Raw genomic sequence first — 17,728 nt, 5'->3', positions numbered from 1 at the left:
TCACAGCTTTTCATTTATTATGTCTGCAATGGTGGTCAGGCTGTCCTCCTGCAAGCCGGCGGAGCGGCACAGGGCCGTCAGTTTCAGGCACAGCGAGGAGAGGTAGGAAGGCTGCGTCACCTTCTCCTGCATGCAGCTGGAGGGGAAGCTGGCGAAGGTCTGCAGCCGGTGGAGCAGGCGGCGGATCTTGATCATACTGGCCAGCAGCAGCAGGTCGCCCTCGCTCAGGTGCAGCTGAGAGGGAATGTCCCGTGGCCAGAGCATCTGCCATCGGAGGGGGAGGAGTGGAGCCGGGGGCCGGGCCCCGCCGACACCCACTCCCCACACCTGCTCCCCGCACCCCCGTCCGCCCCTGGGGGCCTGGGCCCCCCCCCCACCTCAGTCCCCCTGACCCAGGTCCTGCCCGGTGAGCTCTGCCTTTCCAGCCACCTGGGGGGGGGGCGGTCCGTGTGGCTCCTCCGTCCATCCGTCCCACTGTCAAGCAGTGGCCCAACCTACTGCATAAGCACCAAGGGTGCTGAGAACGCGGTGGTCGTATTAACCACTGTTTTATGATTAAGATAGGAAAGGAGAGTGGGGGAGGCGGGGCTGGGAAGTCTGCTTTTGCTCCACTACGTTCTCCAGGACATCTCTTTAGACATCCAAACCGAGGTTTGGAGATGCCCCGGAGGTAGAGCCTGGAGCTCCTGAGCCCATCGTGCTCCTAGAAGGACGGAGGCTCCGTGAGCTCAGTCCTGGGTACTCGGGAGCGGGGAAGGGAGGCGAGGACCAGGCCCTGAGAGGTGCAGGGAACTCTCAAAGGAGGGGGTTCCGGGGAAGGGGGGAGGGGCAGGGGGGAGGGGGGTCCTGGAGGAACGCGGGTCAGTGCTGTTCTCCTGTAGCACAAATAAAACATAGCGTGGGTGAGATATTACGTAGAAACTTGAACATGCAATGGATTTGCAATGTGGTTTAAAATACGGACATGAAAAAAATCTTTACCATCTGCCCCGTGGGGAACAGAACCAGCAGACATGGCCTCTCCAGCAGGACCCCGCTCCGGTCTGCCTGGCAGAGCTCGGGGTCTGTGCGCTGTGCACCTGTGCCTCCAGCCACACCCACCCAGGACCACGACCCCTGACCCCCTGACCCCCTGACCCGCCTGCTTCCACGCTCCATGCCCAGCCTCTCGCCTCTCTTATTGCTGGGAGCGCTTTAAACTACTCTTTTTTCATTTTAATGTACCTTCACTTTGGTTCCAACACTGATTCTGGCTTGCTGGCCCATGGCTAGGAAAGTGATGGAAATCTTGTCTTGTCCTAAGATGCGGATTCCGACGTGATGGTTCAGAGCCAGGAAGACGGGCTTGAATGTGACGAAGGAGGAGGATGCCCTGGTCCTGGACCAGTTCCAGGCTCTTACTCGGTTGCCTGCTGGGTCTGAGCACTGGCCTCCCAAGAGGTTGATGTAAACCCTGGAAGGAGACGGAAAACCCCCAGGACAAGCTCAGACGCTGGCCATGACTGCAGGAGAGGCGGGCGGAGTCTAGTTCCCAGCCCCACGTGAGACCAGACCCATCCGCCAAAGTAGGATCCAAGAGTGGATGGACAGACCGCGGGGTGGGGCGGGAGTCTGGAAGGGGACGTGGCAGAGGACAGCCAGTACTGCCTTGGCTTTTGATCAGGCTACAGTGCAGCCCGGTGGGTGTGTGCATGTCGGGGGGCCGTCCAGACCTGCGGGGCGAAAAAGCTGCAGGAATGTACCGGGAAAGCGCAGAGGACGCCGAGGTGCAGCACTGCCCGGGGTCTGGGAGGGAGTTGCAGCTTCGTGAGAGTCCAGGTGCGGTATGGTGGACGGGTGTCCCCACCTCCCCGCCGGGGTCACACACAGACGCTGTGCTACAGGGGCACCTCAGGGAGCTGCGGGCCCGCGGGGAGCTGGACTTCCCAATGGGATGGCCGGCAAGGCCGCGGGGACCAGGGACCTGTCCAGTGCCAAGCTCGGCTGTGGGACGGGGGCTCTGAGCTGGGGCTGTGGGTCTGAGCTGGGGCTGTGGGTCTGAGCTGGGGATGTGGGTCTGAGCTGGGGCTGTGGGTCTGAGCTGGGGCTGTGGCTCTGAGCCGGGGCTGTGGGGTCTGAGCTGGGGCTGTGGCTCTGAGCCGGGGCTGTGGGACGGGGGCTCTGAGCTGGGGCTGTGGGTCTGAGCTGGGGCTGTGGGTCTGAGCTGGGGCTGTGGGGTCTGAGCTGGGGCTGGGGCTCTGAGCCGGGGCTGTGGGTCTGAGCCGAGACTGTGGCTCTGAGCTGGGACTGTGGCTCTGAGTTGGGGCTGCGGCTCTGAGCTGGGGCTGTGGGGTCTGAGCTGGGGCTGTGGGTCTGAGCTGGGGCTGTGGTTCTGAGCTGGGGCTGTGGGGTCTGAGCCTGGGCTGTGGGGTCTGAGCCTGGGCTGTGGGGTCTGAGCCTGGGCTGTGGCTCTGAGCCGGGGCTGTGGGCTCTGAGCCTGGGCTGTGGGGTCTGAGCCTGGGCTGTGGGATGGGGCTCTGTGAATCCGATTGTTTGTACCCTGACACCAGGGTAGGAACTGTCCCAGCCCCCCTAGATGTACCACAGAGTTACTACTGAACCCTGAGAGATCACTGACATTTCCACTCTACATAGTGGTAATCGTGACTGCTGCTTGGGACTAAAGACGCAAACAGCTCACTGTATCCAAACTTTCATCAGTGTCTAAACTTTGCCAATGATGGAGAGTTTCACAAGATGAGATAGGAAGGAAGGAAGGAAGGAAGGAAGGAAGGAAGGAAGGAAGGAAGGAAGGAAGGAAGGAAAGGAAGGAAAGAAAGAAAGAAAAAATTTTTTTTTTGGTTGGTCGTGGGGCTTGAACTCTGGGCCTGGGCGCTGTCCCTCAGCTCTTCAGCTCAAGGTGAGCGCTCTACCGCTTGAGCCACAGCGCCAGTTCGGTTTTCTAGTGGTTTATTGGAGATAAGAATCTCACAGAGTTTCCTTCCCGGGCTGGCTTTGAACCATGATCCTCAGATCTCAGCCTCCTGAGAGGCTAGGATGACAGGTGTGAGCCACACCGGCTCCTCACTCTTTAAGAAGGAAAAGCTAAACAGGACAAGAACCGTACGGAGGTGGCCGCGAGGGTGACGGACGGAACCTACCAGACATTGCCATTGGGGTGGGTGCAGGAGCCTCTGCCCGAGGAGTCGAGCACAGCCAGGATGGCGGGGGCCACGGCTGCGTCTGCCTGGACAATGCAGGTGAAGCCGCTGGTCCTGCTGGGTAGCCGGATGATGGCCAGGTTCCCCGATGGGTAGCTGAGGTCAGATAAGGGCCAGGGAGCCGTTTGTTGTTGGTGGTGGTGGTGGTCATGGGGCTTGAACTCTGGGCCTGGGCGCTGTCCCTCAGCTCTTCTGCTCAAGGCAAGCGCTCTACCATGTGAGCCACAGCGCCACTTCCAGTTTTCTGGTGGTTTATCGGAGATCAGAATCTCACGGACTTTCCTGCCTGGGCTGGCTTTGAACCGCGATCCTCAGCTCTCAGCCTCCTGAGTGGCTGGGATGGCCAGTGTGAGCCCCGGCACGGCTCAGGGAGTGGCTTTGGTGATCTTGAGGAGCGAGTTCCGTGTGTGAGAGCTCACTGACATTATCACTCTCGGGAAATGGGTTTTATTCTCTATACGTGGACCCAAATGTGTCTTTGAGGCCTGGAGTGCCTCAAAGTGCCCATGCCAGGAGCGGGCCTCGCGGCAGGCGTGTGCAGAACGGCGAGAAATGAAAACCAGCCCGCTCTGCAGACACACGCCGGTGACAGACTCGCTAACCTTCCAGAAGGTATTAAATGCTGCCGGGCTCTGTCGGGCAGTGGGCTGACTCCTGCCCTTGTTTCTCTTTGGGGGAGGAAAGGATACAATATCTGTGTGGTTCCGTCTGGAAACGAGGTCAGGAACTTGTTTCCCTGCTTGTAATATTTTTCCAGGAACTCATTCTTCACCACCTGCGTCCCGGGAGAGAACGGGGCACTCAGCCACGGCTGGCATCGGGAGAGGGCCCGCACGCGGCATCGCGCACGGGCTGGCCTCTGCACAGTGCTCCTGTCTGTCTGTCCATCTATCCATTCATCCGTCTGTCTGTCATCTACCTGTATCTGTCACCCACCTCCCTAGCCATCATCTACCTATTTGAAACACTGGCTTTGCTACATAGCCTAGGCTGGTCCCCATTCACCATCTTTAGAGAGCTGAGATTACAGGTGTGTATCACCACCCCCGCCCAAGAAGGTATCATCATTAACACCTTGGGCAACCCGAATCCCCGCAGGGCAACCTGCTCACACTTGGAGGATGGGAATCTGAGGCTTCCACTGCATACACAAAACAAAGGCGATGCAGACCAGTCTCGGCCCCATGGTGGCATTCTACATCCCCAACGCAGAGAGCTGCTTCTTAGAACCAGACACTGTAAAGGGTGGGTGTTACCACACGTGGACCTGACCTCAGGAACCTGACTGAACGGGGAAGCTCCGGCAGAGGGGATGTGTACAGCGTGGCGAGATGTACTCTCTTTCTAACGGATGGGAGCTGTGAGTGAGCACTGACGTTTCCGCTTGCGTTTAATTTCGGGAACTTCATGTTTCGGGGCATGTCTAGAAAATGCTGGGGTACTAACAATGTCTTGGGAGAGGGAAGGCGGGTGCAGACTTGTGGTGATTTTCCTGTCCTTCATTTTCTGAGACGTTCATGTGCTCTTTAGTGTGCACTGATATTTTAAAGTGAAATACTTGAACCAGAACATAGGTAAGACAAAAAAATGCAGAACAGTTAAAAGGTGGCCAGGCACCAGCAGCTCATGCCTGCAATCCTAGCTACTCAGGAGGCTGAACAAAGAAAGGGAGGAAGTGGAAAGACCGAGTCTGTGTGTGTGTGTGTGCATGCGTGCGAGCGCACACCAAGGTCTTGCCCTCTTGCTTTTTTCCACTCAACGCTGGCATTCTACCGCCTGAGCCACACTTCCACTGTTCTGCACTCTCCGATCTCAGCCCCCTGAGTAGCTGCGACTGCAGACCTGAGCCTCGCTGCCTGGCATCTTTTCTCAAGCAGGGAATGACTCTGTAGCCCAGGCTGGCCTTGAAGAGCGCGGGGCCCCCTGCTCACGCCCCCGTCCAGAGTGCTGGGGTCTAGGCCTGCCCGGCCTCCGGCCCACCCAACCCTGGAACTGTTCTTCTGACAAACACGTGTCACCTGAACAAGCTGGGTGTTTTTTAATAGCAAAAAGAAAAAAAAATCCAAGTTAATTACCTTTCCACATGCTTTCTTGGAGTCACAACAAATGACAGACATCATGCAGTTTCTTACATAAAAATCATACAAGTCTTCCATTGGCTTTTTTTCTGGTACATCCATGGAAAGTTGGTAAGAAATTGTCTTTATGTGCTTTGCCTCTAGTGGGAAAAGAATCACGTGCATGTGAATGTTTTAAGTTTTCTGAGACCTTTTAAAATTAACTCTCAAACCCATTATAAATGCATTGATTTGTCAGACAACTTGTGTTCAATTTGTGCCGGGTCCAGGGCTAGAACTCAGGGCCTGGGTGTTGTCCCTGAACTTTTTTACTCAAGGCTAGTGCTCTACCACTTGAGCCACGGCTCCACTTCTGGCTTTTTTTCAGTTAATTGGAGATAAGAATCCCATGGACTTTCCTGCCGGGGCTGGCTTAGAACCACGATCCTCAGATCTCAGCCTCCCGAACTGGGATGACAAGCCCTTCATCAAATTAGTGAGCGGTTCTTCTGTTAAAAATTGTTCTTTTGGTTTAAAAAGAAAAAAAGTCCAAAAAAAGAAAAACCATTTTTATTAAGTGGAATTTTCTGGGCTGTAGTTCCCGTAAGAAACAACTGACTGCCAAGAAACTTTATGCAATCCTAGAGGTTGAGTTAGACAATCGGGTTCGCCAGAGTGCATATTCTCTAGCATCTTTTCGCTAGCTCCGGGGAGAGCAGCACACACTGAGCTTGGGATGGAAAGGCAGCCCGGCGGGGGCCCTCAAGCCCGGGGGGTACACGTAGACCCCCACACCCCGGCTGGGAAACAAGATGGAGTGTGCCACCCGGGGCCGGGAGGCTGGGCCTGTGCACGCGTGTCCATGAACAGCGAGCTGAGAACCTCCGGGACCCTCTGACAGCCGTGTCTGCGGCTCTCAGACGGCCGAGCCCTGCGGCGTGCAGCCACTCACCTTCTTCTGAGAAGTTGCTGGGCTCGCTGGTGATGATTGCAAAATGCCTGGCCAGCTGGCGCTCCTGTCTCCTGTAAAGCCAGAGAGGGCACGCGCAGGTCTGAAAGGAGGCCCAGCTCTCGAGCAGCGCACTGTGGGCTCCTGCTCAGTGGCTATCCATTGCTTTGTTCTTTTTTTGGTCAGTCATGGGGCTTGAACTCAGCCTTCTCTGCTCACGGCAAGCGCTCTGCAACTTTGAGCCACAGCGCCACTTCCGGTTTCCTGGTGGTTCATTGGAGAGTCTCATGGACTTTCCTGCCCGGGCTGGCTTTGAACCGCGATCCTCAGATCTCAGCCTCCCGAGTAGCTAGGATGACAGGCGTGAGCCGCCATTGCTGTTTTTAACTGGTTTATTTAACGGGTCTCCACCCAGTTCGCTGGGCACACTTCCTCCACATAGGAATTGTGAATCGCCTTGACAATTGATCATTGGTACATTTCTGGGATTGTCCCTCTGCCCTGCGCTGTGTCTGCCCCTCCGCCCCCAGGAGCCCTGGAATCTTGACTTCCTCCAGAAATCCCGTATCTCTACACAGTGGGTCTGTTTGTTTACAGAGAACGCATGGTCATAATTGTGTATTTGGTTGTTTTTTGTTTTTTTTGTTGTTGTTGTTTTGAGTCCAGTCGTGAGGCCTGAACTCTGGGCCTGGGCGCTGTCCCTCAGCTCTTCAGCTCAAGGCTAGCACTCTACCACTTGAGCCACAGCACCACTTCCGGCTTTTTTCTTTTTGCTTATATGGTGCTGAGGAATCGAACCCAGGGCCTCATGCATGCAAGGCAAGCGCTCTACCACTGAGCCACCTTCCCAGCCCCATAATTGCGTATTTGGAAAACCCTCCAGGGTTTGGGGGCCTGTTGGGATCGGCGGGCCTGTTGGGATCAGCGGGGCGGCTCACCTCCACTCGGCCTCCTCCCCAGTGGGACCGGCCGGGCGGCTCACCTCCACTCGGCCTCCTCCCCATCAGGACTGGCCGGGCGGCTCACCTCCACTCGGCCTCCTCCCCATCAGGACTGGCCGGGCGGCTCACCTCCGCATGGCCTCCTCCCCATCAGGACTGGCCGGGCGGCTCACCTCCACTCGGCCTCCTCCCCAGTGGGACTGGCCGGGCGGCTCACCTCCACTCGGCCTCCTCCCCAGTGGGACCAGCGGGGCGGCTCACCTCCGCTCGGCCTCCTCCCCATCAGGACTGGCCGGGCGGCTCACCTCCGCATGGCCTTCTCCCTGGCCTTCATCCTGTCCATCTCGCTGCCGTGTGCTGCGTGAGGCTTGATGCTGATCAACTCAAACGAAGGGACTTTTACCCTTTGGCTCTCCTCGTGGATGTAGTTGACCAGGTTCTGAAAGCGCAGGCAGCAGTACCCCTGAAAGGCAGAGGCTGCCTCAGCCCTGCATGGCCGGGGCGCCCACGGGGCTCGGGGGCGTCCACGGCCGTTTCCATGCCGGTGGCTTCATCGCCAGGGGTGGGAGTCACGGGCCGGTCGCTGCATTTGGAGCATGCGAAGTTGCGCGACTAGCATCAGGAGCTGTTTTAGGAAGGGACCTGCCCATGATCGCTTCCTCCCACGATGGAAGTCACCTGTCTGTCTACTTTGTTCCTCCATGTATTTATTTGTTATTTTTTTGCCAGTCCTGAGGCTTGAACTCAGGGCCTGAGCTGCTTCTGCTCAAGGCGAGCGCTCTAACACTTGAGCCACAGCGCCACTTCCGGCTTTTCCTGTGTAGGCGATGCCGAGGAATCGAGCCCAGGGCTGCGTGTGTGCAAGGTGAGCCACACTCCCAGGCTGCCTCCTCCTCCTCGATACTGGGGTTTGAACGTAGGGCCTTGTGCGTGAACGTCCGGGCAGGTGCTCCATCAGGAGCCCGGCCGCCAGCCCCCCTTGCTTTTGTTGATTTTAAATCGGGTCTCCCGTCCCCCCGGGCCCGCGTGAGCGTGGACCCTCCGGTTTGTGCCCAGGGCTCACCACGCTCACGCCGGACAGACCCACACTTGCTGTTGTCTCTGTTTGTCTAGGGACTGTACTAGGGCTTGAACTCAGGACCTAGCACTTGGCTTTTTCTGCTCAAGTCTGGTGCTCTACTCCTTGAGGACACCTCCATGTCCAGCTTTTGCTGGCCATCGAGATTCTCTCAGGTCTCTGCCTGCGCCGCCTTGAACCCCCTCGGTCCTCAGACCTCAGCTTCCTGAGCAGCTGGGACGGCAGGCGTGAGCGCTGGTGCCCGGCGCTGTGGCGTGGTTTTCCTTCCTAGTTGTGACTTGCATTTCCCAGGTATAGTTTCTTTGCGAAGGGCGGAAAGGGGCAGGAGAGAATACTGCGTGTTCAGAGGTTGCGCGCCTGCTTGTAGCACTCACGTGTTCTTTGGGTTTGGAGCTGAAATCCGTGTAGGAAAAAAATGTCTGAAGGTCAGCACCACAGAATTCACAGCAGAGCGACTGCTCCTCCTCTTCCTCCTGCTGGGAGGGCAGCGGAGGTGAACCGGCGGGGCCCTGGGAGGGTCAGGCCGGCCGGCGGGGGGCCTGGGCCCGGAGGGGACGGGCCGGAAACCCTCCAGCGGCGCCGGCCTGTCAGACCTCAGCCAGCTGGGCCGGGAAGGGCTCCGGCCCAAGGTGGTGGTTTGAGCACCTCACCTGGGTCTGGTGCAATCTGCAGAACAGAGTCCCTCCCAGGCTGCGGGTAAGAGGGAAGCGTGGCCGTGGTGAAGGGGTCCTGGGGGCAGGGTCTGCGGTGAGTAACTGTGAGTCTGTGAGTAACAGACACAGGTCCGGGGGGGGGGGGGGGCGAAGGTCACGATCTGGGCTGGCCTAGGCAAAAGACCCGGACCCCATCTGAGAAACAACACGGAAGGGGTGCAGTGACCCAGGGGTGCAGCGCCTGCAAAGTGGACCTGGCTCCAATCCCAGTTGGGCGAGAGAGGAGAGGAAGAGGAAGAGGAAAGGAAAAGAGGGAGGAAGAGGGAGGGAATCCGACCCTGACGTGGTAAGTGCTAAATAAGAAAAGCCTGCGCCGGCGGCTCACGCCTGTCATCCCAGCGACTCAGGAGGCTGAGACCTGAGGATCGCGGTTCAAAGCCAGCCCCGTGAGACTCATCTCCGTAAGTTATTCCAAAAAAGCTGGAAGTGATGCTGTGGCTCCCGTGGTAGCTTTGAGCAAAAGCAGCTTAGGGACAGAGAGCACCCAGGCCCTGAGTTCAAGCCCCAGGACTGGCAAAAAGAAAGAAAAGTAATGGGAAGAAAAGACCTTGTCTTTGCTGCGTAGGCTGTGGTGGGCGCCGGCTGACCTCTGGGAGTGCCTCCTCCTGGCCAGCCCCTCCGCCCGGAGAGGCAAGCGGGAGCGCGTGGGTGTGGACGCCAGGCCCGGGGTTGGGGCGGTGCCTGCCGCGGCCCAGTGCAGACCCGGCCCTTCACCTCCACAACCAGGGGTTCCCGCAGGGCCGCCGCCGCGGGCGGTACCCGGTACCAGCTGCAGAACTGCGCCTGTATCCTGTTCACTCCGCCTCTGATGTGTCGGGTTTGTTGGGGATTTTGTCAGTGGTGGGGCTTGAACTCAGGGCCTGGGCTCTGTCCCTCAGCTCAAGGCGAGTGCTCTACCACTTGAGCCACAGCGCCACTTCTGGTTTTCTGGTGGTTCATTGGAGATGAGAGTCTCATGGACTTTCCTGCCCGGGTTGGCTTTGAACCGTGATCCTCAGCTCTCAGCCTCCTGAGTAGCTGGGATGACAGGCGTGAGCCGCCGGTGCCCGGCTCTTTGAGGTCGTTTTCACAGCAGTAACTGAAAGGCTGGGGTGCGGCTCGGTGGCACATCCTGGGCTCGATCCCCAGCCCCCAAAAGGAAAGATCCCGGAAAAAGCGATTTAAAAAATTACCTGCAAGTTAATGTCCGGTGTGGCTTTCTCGCATTTGTAGGCCAGGACGGGCGGCAGCCCGATGCTGGGCAGCGTCCTCAGCGGGGAGTCGAACAGCGTTATGAAGTCTTCCTGAAACTTGATTTCAGAAAGAGAGGGGGGCAGCGTTGGGCTGGACGGCCGTTCGGGGGCCCCCGCGGCGTGGCCTCCACGGCGTGGCCCCTGCGGCCACGGCCCCCACGGCGTGGCCTCTGTGGGCGTGGCCCCCACGGCGTGGCCTCCGTGGGCGTGGCCCCCGCGGCCGTGGCCCCCACGGCGTGGCCTCTGTGGGCGTGGCCCCCGCGGCGTGGCCTCTGCCATCACACCTACCTCCAGCTCGCACAGGATGCTCAGCTTCAGCTCCTCCGGGTTGATGACCCATTTTCCTGAGGCAAGGAGGGTTTGAAGGGAGGCTGAAAACATGGCACCTGGCACCTGGTGTCCAACCTGTAGACCCTCCCCACCCTCCCCATCGTGCTTACGCACACGCGCGCATGCACACACAGCGTCAGCCCCAGGGCCCTTCCGGCACCTTCCCCGGGAGAGCCGGCCCCGCGCAAGGCGTCTCTGCACACGCGGCTCACCAGGCATTCTAGAGATGAGCGTCTCCATCTCCTTGGAAGTGACGTCTTCTTGCTCTTCTTTTTCTTCCTCCTCCTCTTCCTCTTCCTCCTCTTTTTCTTCCTCTTCCTCTTCCCCTCCTTCAAAAAATAAGCACGTGTGTGTATCATCAGTCTTGACGATGCGCAAATGAGTTAACTGTGCCCCACGGCGAGTCTCCGGAAACAGGAAGAACCCTTGCTGTGCTCATTTTCTTTCAGTTTTGCCATTTCCACACTTTTTCACACGGTATCCGGTATCCGTGACAAGGGCAGGTCCTTCCCCGCCGTGGGGGGCTCTGGGCGGCACCTCCGCCTCCCGGCCCCAGGACGCTCCAGCCAACATTCTGTGAGGACGCTGTGTGTGCTCACCACCCTCCTCCCCACATCATTTCCCCTGTCCACTATGTGTCTGTCACCTGGGGGCCAGCTCGGTGGCAAAGGCACCCGAACGCTGGCGGCCTGATTGCTGCAGTGCAGCGCCTAGGAAGAATCGCACCGGCCCGCCCGCCGGAAAGCCAGCCGCCGCCACAGCCCGCGCCACACTCGCCTGCCGGAGCCAAAGCTGGGCGGTACAGACACACACACACACACGTGCGCGCACACACACGGGCACACACAGGGCTCGTGAGGTCATGCATGCACACGTACACACACAATTCAGTGAGCACACCCAGCACAGTGGCAGTCTGGCCTCCGGCCGGAACTCAGGGCCAGCTCGCCTTCCACCCCAAGCAGGCCCAGGCCTCCCCCAGCAAGAGACACGAGCGCCGCCGCTTACTCGCAAACAGCTTCCCGTAAAGCTCCCGCAGCCAGCTCTCTTCCGTCTGTGTGGACATGGAGATGCCGGGACACACGCGCCGGTAGACGTTCCTGGAATGCAGACTCAAGGTGAGCGTTAGGTATACTCCCTCGGCAGCGAGACGCCGACGGGCGAGACACTCCACAGCAAGCGCACCCACAAGGCCCTGGTTCTGTTTTCTGTGAAACGTTCTCTTCCACGTCTGTTGGGTGGGGTGGGGTGCGGTGTGCGAGCTCTGTGCACACGTGCGGGCGTGTGGCACTGAGATTTAAGTCAGCGCCTCGCACGCGTCGGGCAGGTTCTTGAGCTGTGCCCACAGGCCTGACATTCTGGCTTTTTTTCTTTTATAAACAGTGCTGTGTTTTTCCCTCGAGGACCTGCTGGGTCATAGGAGGCTGATTGGTGGCCGTGGGGCGTATGTGCAAACACTTGAGCTTAAGTTAACACTCATTATTCACGGTGGTGTTACTGCTTTTTAAGTGGTCTGGTCTCTGCACTGCCGTTTTTTCAGGGATATAAGGGGCTCACGTTCAGAGTGGGCCCATCTTTGCCCGGCTCCGGTCCACGCCGCCTTGGTGCATTGCATGGGCCAGGTGCTGTTTTTCAGTTCTGAAATGACTGTAGTAGGCGAGGGACCGTGCTGCGGAGACCTGACGGGTCTCAGCGGAGTGAGTCCTGCGTACCCGGCCTCGGGAGAACCAGGGCTGAGTGCCAAGGCGTTCCAGAAAAGTCCCTAAGCAACACTGTGTGAAATGGTCAACGGCATGGAGCGCACCTTTACTCACACCTCTTTGCCTCAACTCACACTGGTGGTTTCTGGGATTCCGTGTGAAGGTGGAGGACGGTTACAACACACACTTCTGAGAACTTAATTCCTAGTGGGGACCGCTCACAGAACCTTGGCCAGGCCAGCAGCACCGCACCGTTCCCGGGAGCGAGGAGCCCGGGACCACGACGACGCCAGAGCCTCCGAGCTGCTCCCCCGCCTCTGAAGTCAGCCCTGTCTCAACCAGAGCCGTCAGAAGGCAGTGAACAATGGGAGCCGAGCCAGCCCGGGTTGCACCGACCCAGAGTGTTTCTTCAAAAAACACACGTTCACCAAATTCATCAAAGAGCGCCTTCCCGTGTATCTATTTTTAACAGCAATTTTTAGTGAGATTTATGAGACGTTAAAAATCTGATCCAAGAAAGAGAGGCTCCGTGGACTTGGGCTCTAACAGAAGGAGCGCTAAGTCAAGACAGCCACTGATGCCGGGCGCCGGCGGCTCACGCCTGTCATCCTGGCTACACAGGAGGCAGAGATCTGAGGATCACAGTTCAAAGCCAGGAAACTCCGTGAGGCTCTCATCCCTAGTGACTCTCCTGAGTGGAGGAGGCTGGGTGTGGGGGGCCACATCTCCACTCCTAGCTGGGGCAGGAAGTGTGAAAACGGAGGACCGCAGTCCCACACAGCCACCAGGAAGGGAGACCCAGCCTCAAAAGGGGGAAAGAAGGGCTGGAGGTGTGGTTTGGCAGGAAAGTGCCGATGGCACCCGAATTCAAACCCTGATACGGCAGTCACGCCCTGGGCCCCGGAGAGCTCCAGAGCGCTAATGGAAGTTGTCCTGAGTGCGGTCTTCCACGCAGGTTACATCAAGAATGAAGGTTGAAGGCAACGTGAAGGCAAGAATGTAGAAATCTGACTCAAGGAGAAACTCATGAAGAAATTGCCTGAAGAGGGCTGGGAAGGTGGCTCAGTGGTAGAGCGCTTGCATCACATGCATGAGGCCCTGGGTTCAACTCCTCAGCACCACATAAGAAAAAAGCCGGAAGTGGTGCTGTGGCTCAAGTGGTAGAGCGCTAGCCTTGAGCAGAAGAGCTGAGGGACAGCGCCCAGGCCCAGAGTTCAGGACCCACAACCACCACCAACAAACTCACCTGAAGAATTTCTCCAGCAAAATGAAAGATGTAAGAGAAAGAATGCGCAGGGTGGGCTAGGAAGATGTGCTGCTGGGCTCATCCCGGAAAAAGTGAAAGCAAAACAGAGACAAGTTTTATGGCCACGACTTTCTGGTCCATGGGCCTGGTTATATTGTTGGTGTGTGCATGCGTGCGTGCGTGCGTGCGTGCGTGCGTGCGTGCGTGCGTGCGTGCTGGGGCTGGTAATCAGGGCCTGGGCGCTGTCCCCGAGCTTTTGTGCTGAAGCCCCCTTCCAGATCTTTGTGGTTCATTGTTGAGAAGTCTATGGGTTTTCCTGTCCCAGCTGGCTTGAACTGTGACCCTCAGACTCAGCCTCCTGAGCATCTCGGATGACAGGGACAAATGAAAATGTATGAGATAAAATCATTCTGTTTAAGCTTAAGAATTTAAACACTGCTCATAAAGCAAAGTTGAGGGTGGCCGTTCACGCCTGTAATCCCAGCACGTGGGCAGCGGGGATGCCAGGGATGGATTGCCAGTTTGAAGCCATTTTGGGTTAGGTGATGAATTTGAGGCCAGCCCAGGCGGGGAGGTGGGGGCAAAAGAAAAAAAAAAAGCCAAGAAACAGCCAGAAGGCAGTCTGTGGGAGCGGCCTGCACATTCCCAGGAAGGTCAGAGACCTTCGAAGATGTTTGTGCTCAGTCAAAGTACTTTCAGGCTAATCACAGGCCACCTCCGACCTACCACTTCCTCTCTATCTCTCCACAGTGCCTTTGGCCAGCAGAGCCGTGTGCTGAGCTCCACGGCAGGTGCTGCTGTCCACAGTGCTTGGGGGTCAGTGGATCCCATGTGCCGAGCTCGGGCGGGTGCTGCTGTCCACATAGCGGATCCCGTGTTCCGAGCTCGGGTGGGTGCTGCTGTCCACAGTGCTTGGGGGTCAGCGGATCCTGTGTTCCGAGCTCGGGCGTGTGCTGCTGTCCACACAGCGGATCCCGTGTTCTGAGCTCGGGCGGGTGCTGCTGTCCACACAGCGGATCCCGTGTTCTGAGCTCGGGCGGGTGCTGCTGTCCACACAGCGGATCCCGTGTTTCCAGCTCAGGCAGGTGCTGCTGTCTACAGTACTCAGGGGTCAGCGGATCCCATGTTCTGAGCTCGGGCGGGTGCTGCTGTCCATGCGGTCAGGGGTCAGCGGATCCGTGTTCTGAGCTCGGGCAGGTGCTGCTGTCTACAGTGCTCAGGGGTCAGTGGATCCCATGTTCTGAGCTCGGGCAGATGCTGCTGTCCACGCGGTCAGGGATCAGCCTATCCCGTGTTCTGGGCTCGGGCGGGAGCTGCTGTCCATGCAGTCAGGGGTCAGCGGATCCCGTGTTCTGAGCTCGGGCGGGTGCTGCTGTCCATGCGGTCAGGGGTCAGCAGATCCGTGTTCTGAGCTCGGGCAGATGCTGCTGTCCACGCGGTCAGGGATCAGCGGATCCCGTGTTCTGAGCTCGGGCAGGTGCTGCCGTCCATGCGGTCAGGGATCAGTGGATCCCGTGTTCCGAGCTCGGGCAGATGCTGCTGTCCACGCGGTCAGGGTTCAGTGGATCCCGTGTTCCGAGCTTGGGCAGGTGCTGCCATCCACACACTCCGGGCAGGGCATGTCTCATCCTCACGGCCGGGTGAAGGATGAAGTCGGGTCAGAACTCTGCCTTCGCTGCTTCAACGTGTCCACCAGGGTACAACTTCTTTTGTTTTTTGACAGGACTGGGGTTTGAACTCACGGCCTCGGGACCCTGGCTCCTTGGTGTTAGCTGTTTGTCAGACTGCGTCTTGTTTTATCCAGCAGACCTCAGACCCCACTCCTACGCATGCCTCTCTTGCTTAGCCAGGAATACAGAACAGTGCTGCTGCGCCAGCCCTTATTGCTGAAATGGGTCTTGTTCTCATGCCTGGGCTAGCCTAAAACCGTGCTGCTCCGCACCTTCTGCCTCACCAGCTGTGGTGCGGGTTAAAAAATACTTGAGGGGGGCTGGGAAGGTGGCTCAGTGGTAGAGCGCTTGCCTTGCATGCATGAGGCCCTGGGTTCGATTCCTCAGCACCACATAAGAAAAAAGCTGGAAGAGGCGCTGTGGCTCAAGTGGTAGAGCGCTCGCCTTGAGCTGAAGAGCTGAGGGACAGCGCCCAGGCCCAGAGTTCAGGCCCCATGATCGGACCGCCCCCCCCCCAAAAAAAACTTGAGGATGGGAAGGTAGCTCCGTGGTAGAGCGCTTGCCTCATGTGCATGAGGCCCTGGGTTCGATTCCTCAGCACCACATACACAGAGAAAGCCAAAAGTGGCCCTGTGGCTCAAGTGGTAGAGCGCTAGCCTAGACAAAAAGAAGCTCAGGGACAGTGCCCAGGTCCTGAGTTCAAGCCCCAGGACTGGCAAAACAAACCAAACCAAAATTGTGTGTGTGTGTGTGTGTGTGTGTGTGTGTAAATAAGCTGTAAATGCCTGGATTCTTTCTGTGTATTTCATAATACAATTAAGAGATACCATTATCAACTTCTAGAAACTAACATGAAAGTTGGAAATGTTTTCTTACCTGTCTAAACCTACTTCGGACATGTCTTTCCTAAATCTTTGAAATATCTTAGGGAAACCTGTGGAGTGAAGCATTTCAGAGTTTAGACATTCCCCCTAACCCAGCAACTTTCAAGAAGCCTCGCGTCTGGGATTTGTGGGGCAGGATCTGAAGGCGGTTTTGCCGTAAGGGTGCGTGTGTGAGAGAGAGCATGTGTGTGCACTCAGGCATGCGTGTGCGCACATGCTGGGGAGGAATCAGGGTCCTGCTAATCACAGGACAGCAGCAAGGACCGAACGAGGCCCAAGTACCTCTTCCGCACCCTCCCTGGCCGTCTGCCACGCCTGTCTCCAAGGACCGGCCTGGCCCTGCCTGTAACCCCAGTTGGTGGAGGACCACGTCCAGGCGCGTCCACGGCCGCGCGGAGCTGGGGTGACGGCCGGGCCCGGGCCGTGCTGCTTATTACAGGCACAGATGGAACCGCGGGATGGACTCGGGGTGGACAGGCTCCCAGACCCACCCAGGCCTGCTGGGCTGCCCCAGGCCCCAGCCCTGCCCCCCCCCCCGTACTCGAGCCCGAGGAGGCCAGGCTGGGGCTCCCCCCCCCAGGAGGCCAGGCTGGGGCTCCCCCCCCAGGAGGCCAGGCTGGGGCTCCCCCCCCCCAGGAGGCCAGGCTGGGGCTCCCCCCCCAGGAGGCCAGGCTGGGGCTCCCCTCCCCCAGGAGGCCAGGCTGGGCCCCCCCCCCCCCGCACCCGCGTACTCGAGCCCGAGGAGGCCAGGCTGGGGCCCCCCCGCACCCCCCCGCACCCGCGTACTCGAGCCCGAGGAGGCCAGGCTGGGGCTGGCCGAGCCGCTGGGCGTGGAGCTCCAGGCCGGGCTGGACGGCGCGGAGCTGACGCTCGGGCTGACCACGCTGACCAGGCGCGGCCGCGTCCAGTCGTCGTCCTCGTCGCCGATGCGCACCGCGGCCCGCAGCAGCCGCTCGTAGGAGGACAGGGCCTCGGCCTCGCCGGCCCCGGCCTCCGCCTCGCCGGCCTCCGCCTCGCCGGCCTCCGCCTCGCCGGCCTCCGCCCCGGCCCCGGCCTCCGCCGCCCGGGCCTCCCCGGCCGCCGCCGCGCCCCACTCCTCATCCTCCTCCCACTCCTCCAGCTCCTCCTCCTCCTCCTCCAGCGCCTCCTCCCACTCTCCCCAGCTGAGGTCCGAGCGCACGCCCTCCATGGCTGCGCCCGCCGCGCCGCGCGCGCCCCCCTGCCGCACCCCTGCCGGACCGGAAGCCCGCGGGATTTAAAGGGCGGGCGCCTGCCGTCCCCCAGGCAACGCCGCCGGAAGCCCGCGGGATTTAAAGGGGCGGGCTCTCCAGGGTCCACCGTCTCCAGGCAACGCAGGAAGCCCACCGGGCTTAAAGGGGCGGGGCGTCTTTAGAGTCTGCCGTCTCCCAGGCAACGCCAAGCCCGCGGGATTCAAGGGGGCGGGGCGTCTTTAGAGTCTGCCGTCTCCCAGGCAACGCCGGAAGCCCGGGGGATCCGAAGGGGCGGGGCGTCTTTAGAGTCTGCCGTCTCCCAGGCAACGCCGGAAGCCCGGGGGATCCGAAGGGGCGGCGCCTCTCGGGGCCCCGCCCGGGGCCTCCCGGGCTTAAAGGGGCAGCGCCCCCAGCGCGGGCTCCCCTCCCAGTGGGTTCTTTTCCCCTCCGTCCGTGGCTTCCGGACCTCTCCGCGGAGGGAGGCGGGGCGGGGGGGCAGGGGCTCCCCGGGGGCGCT

The 17,728-nt window shown here is 59.4% G+C and overlaps 1 protein-coding gene across 4 annotated transcripts; it reads right to left on the bottom strand.

Moving 5' to 3' along the window:
- On the bottom strand, positions 1-17,105 carry LOC138837644 (glutamate-rich protein 6-like). 4 transcript variants are annotated; one of them, XM_070036583.1, is made up of 14 exons: positions 16,787-17,105; positions 15,993-16,050; positions 11,509-11,600; positions 10,713-10,829; positions 10,459-10,514; positions 10,111-10,227; positions 8,600-8,701; positions 7,453-7,610; positions 6,210-6,280; positions 5,276-5,418; positions 3,890-3,975; positions 3,141-3,296; positions 1,225-1,453; positions 1-264 (listed from the first exon to the last, which is right to left on the bottom strand). In XM_070036583.1, exons 2-14 carry the CDS (start codon positions 16,013-16,015, stop codon positions 1-3), a joined length of 1,614 nt encoding a protein of 537 aa, XP_069892684.1. In that variant the 5' UTR covers positions 16,016-16,050; positions 16,787-17,105. The 4 variants fall into 4 exon arrangements, with proteins under 4 accessions (XP_069892684.1, XP_069892683.1, XP_069892685.1 ...); XM_070036582.1 differs by lacking the exon at positions 16,787-17,105 and adding an exon at positions 16,542-16,563; XM_070036584.1 differs by lacking the exon at positions 16,787-17,105 and adding an exon at positions 16,542-16,563 and having other exon boundaries at positions 8,600-8,698.
- Between the last annotated feature and the right edge of the window lie 623 nt (positions 17,106-17,728).

Source organism: Dipodomys merriami, unplaced genomic scaffold (genome assembly GCF_024711535.1).
Source record: "Dipodomys merriami isolate MVZ:Mamm:240054 unplaced genomic scaffold, mDipMer1.0.p SCAF_273, whole genome shotgun sequence".
NCBI classification, from domain to species: Eukaryota; Metazoa; Chordata; class Mammalia; order Rodentia; family Heteromyidae; genus Dipodomys; species Dipodomys merriami.
Note: the sequence above shows the minus strand (reverse complement) of the source record. Positions and strands in the feature narration are given on the sequence as shown.